Source organism: Cucumis melo, chromosome 1 (assembly GCF_025177605.1).
Source record: "Cucumis melo cultivar AY chromosome 1, USDA_Cmelo_AY_1.0, whole genome shotgun sequence".
In the NCBI taxonomy this organism is placed as follows: Eukaryota; Viridiplantae; Streptophyta; class Magnoliopsida; order Cucurbitales; family Cucurbitaceae; genus Cucumis; species Cucumis melo.
The window spans coordinates 15,297,074-15,299,578 of NC_066857.1; the positions used below are offsets into that span (position 1 = coordinate 15,297,074).

Below are 2,505 nucleotides of genomic sequence, written 5' to 3' on the forward strand. Positions count from 1 at the left end.
AACTTAGATAAACATTAGATTTAGAGTTATTTGAAAATATAATTACTATAATTCAACTATTAAAAATATAGCTAAAGTTACCCACAAACTTTAATAATAATTGATAAACGATGATAATAATAATAATAGAGGATATGATATTTTTCAAATATAGCAAAATGTACTAAAACATGTGCAAAGTATAACAAATTTTACGATTCTATCCAATTACTTCCGAGCAAATTTACAATCATTTTTCTAACTATATTTGATTAAATTTTTTATATCATACCATAGAAATAATAACAATAAATAATTTGCTAATTTGTTTTATTATTATCATTTTTTTTGTTTTATATATATATATATAAAAAAAAACTAAAGAACCAAAATTATATTTAGGGAAAGAAATGAAATGAAAATTCCTATCTAAACTCTCTCAAAATCATCCATTAAATCATCATCTCCAAACTTTGCAGATAATCCTTTTCTCCTTCATTCACCAACACAAACACAACACCTCATCAACCTCTTTCTTTCGCCGGAATTAATGGGGAACGAAAAGACCTCACCCGTCTACTCCTCCGCTCACAGCCGGAAGCCTCCTTCACCGGGAGAAAACACACCCCTCCTTGGTGGCGGACTCCCTCGGTCCTCTCAAGCAAAGACCTTCGCCAACGTCTTCATCTCAATCGTCGGCGCCGGTGTTCTCGGCCTTCCTTATGCCTTCAAGCGCACCGGATGGATTATGAGTCTCATGATGCTCTTCTCCATCGCCGCCGTCACTTATTACTGCATGATGCTTCTCGTCTACACTCGTCGGAAGCTCGTCGCCGACGGTTCCTCCGAGATCAATTCTTTTGGTGATTTAGGATTTACCATCTGTGGCTCATCTGGCCGGGCGATCGTTGATATTCTAATTATTTTAGCTCAAACCGGCTTCTGCGTTGGGTATTTAGTCTTCATCGGCAATACGTTGAGCACTTTGTTCAACTCATCTTCCATGGCTTTAGGCTCCGATTTTCTGGGAGCTTCCCCTAAAATCTTATACATAATTGGTTGTTTACCCTTCCAATTGGGTCTGAATTCGATCAAATCCCTTACTCATTTGGCTCCATTGAGTATTTTTGCAGATGTAGTTGATCTAGGAGCTATGGGAGTGGTGATTGTTGAAGATGTTTCTGTTTTCTTAAAGAATCGGCCTCCAGTGGAAGGTTTTGGAGGATTATCAGTTTTCTTCTACGGCATGGGAGTAGCTGCTTACGCCTTTGAAGGAATCGCCATGATTCTCCCTCTAGAATCAGAGATGAAAGACAGAGATCAATTTGGTAAGATATTAGGTACTTCAATGGCGTTTATTGCTGCTCTATATGGTGGATTTGGGGTTCTGGGTTACTTTGCTTTTGGACAAGAAACGAGTGATGTGATTACTTCAAACATGGGTCCTGGATTATTAAGCGCCATTGTTAAACTAGGTCTCTGTATAAACTTATTCTTCACTATGCCATTGATGATGAATCCAGCTTATGAGATTATTGAGAGAAGATTCTCAAGAGGAAGATATTGTGTTTGGCTGAGATGGTTACTTGTTGTATTAGCAACTTTAATGGCTATGTGGGTTCCTAATTTTACAGATTTCTTGTCATTGGTTGGAAGTGGATTGTGCTGTTCATTGGGTTTTGTTCTTCCTGCATTCTTCCATCTACTTGTTTTCAAAGAAGAAATGGGATGGAAAGGATGGTGTGTAGATTTGTTCATTGTTGTTTCTGGGATTGTTCTTGGAGTTGCTGGAACTATTAGTGCTGTTGAACAGATGTATTTTGCTAAAGAATCTTCTTCAATTTCAGCTTACAAATGGAAGTAGTTTTAATTCTCTTGAGGTTTCATTCAAAGATGAAAAATGATGGGGTTGCTCTCTTTTGCTAAGGAACTCAACTTAGCTTCTTCATATCATCCATCTTCATCATGCAAAGCTTCAAGGAGATTCATATATCAATGGAGGTTTGATGTTATTTTGTTTCTATTTAATGCTTTCAAGAAGGTTTAATTATGGAAATATTATGACGTTGAGTATATGTGGTTAATTAAGAATCTTAAGATCTTGTTTATAGTTTTGGCCTTTTGGGTATATTATGATGTATTGTAGTTTATACTTCAAATAATTGTACTTTGTATTGTACAATGGATTTTAAATTAAAAGTTGTTGATTATTATTTTCAACATTTTCATTTGTTTGTTGGTTTTTATTTTTTATTTCTCCCTTCCCCACTATTCTCAATCAGACCAATATTTTTTATTTTTAGTTTTTATATTTGTTCAATTTTTGTCTTTGGTCTTTAGATAAATAAATCTTAAATTTAGCTTCTAAACTTCAGTTTTTTCATTACTTTTTATTTTTTATTAACATTTTTGCTATAAATTTTAAGAATTCATTTCTATAAGAAAAATTTACAAAAGTATGTATTTATAAATAGTTTGTTTTCTTTTTCTATTTTTTTTGAAAGATTCTCTTATTTTAAGATTTTT

The 2,505-nt window shown here is 33.8% G+C and overlaps 1 protein-coding gene across 1 annotated transcript; it reads left to right on the plus strand.

The window, feature by feature from the left end:
- Positions 1 to 359: 359 nt before the first annotated feature.
- On the plus strand, positions 360 to 2,201 carry LOC103490208 (amino acid transporter AVT3B). The gene has a single exon (XM_008449612.3). The coding sequence runs from the start codon at positions 530 to 532 to the stop codon at positions 1,841 to 1,843; it is 1,314 nt and encodes a 437-aa protein (XP_008447834.1). The 5' UTR covers positions 360 to 529; the 3' UTR covers positions 1,844 to 2,201.
- Positions 2,202 to 2,505: the final 304 nt, after the last annotated feature.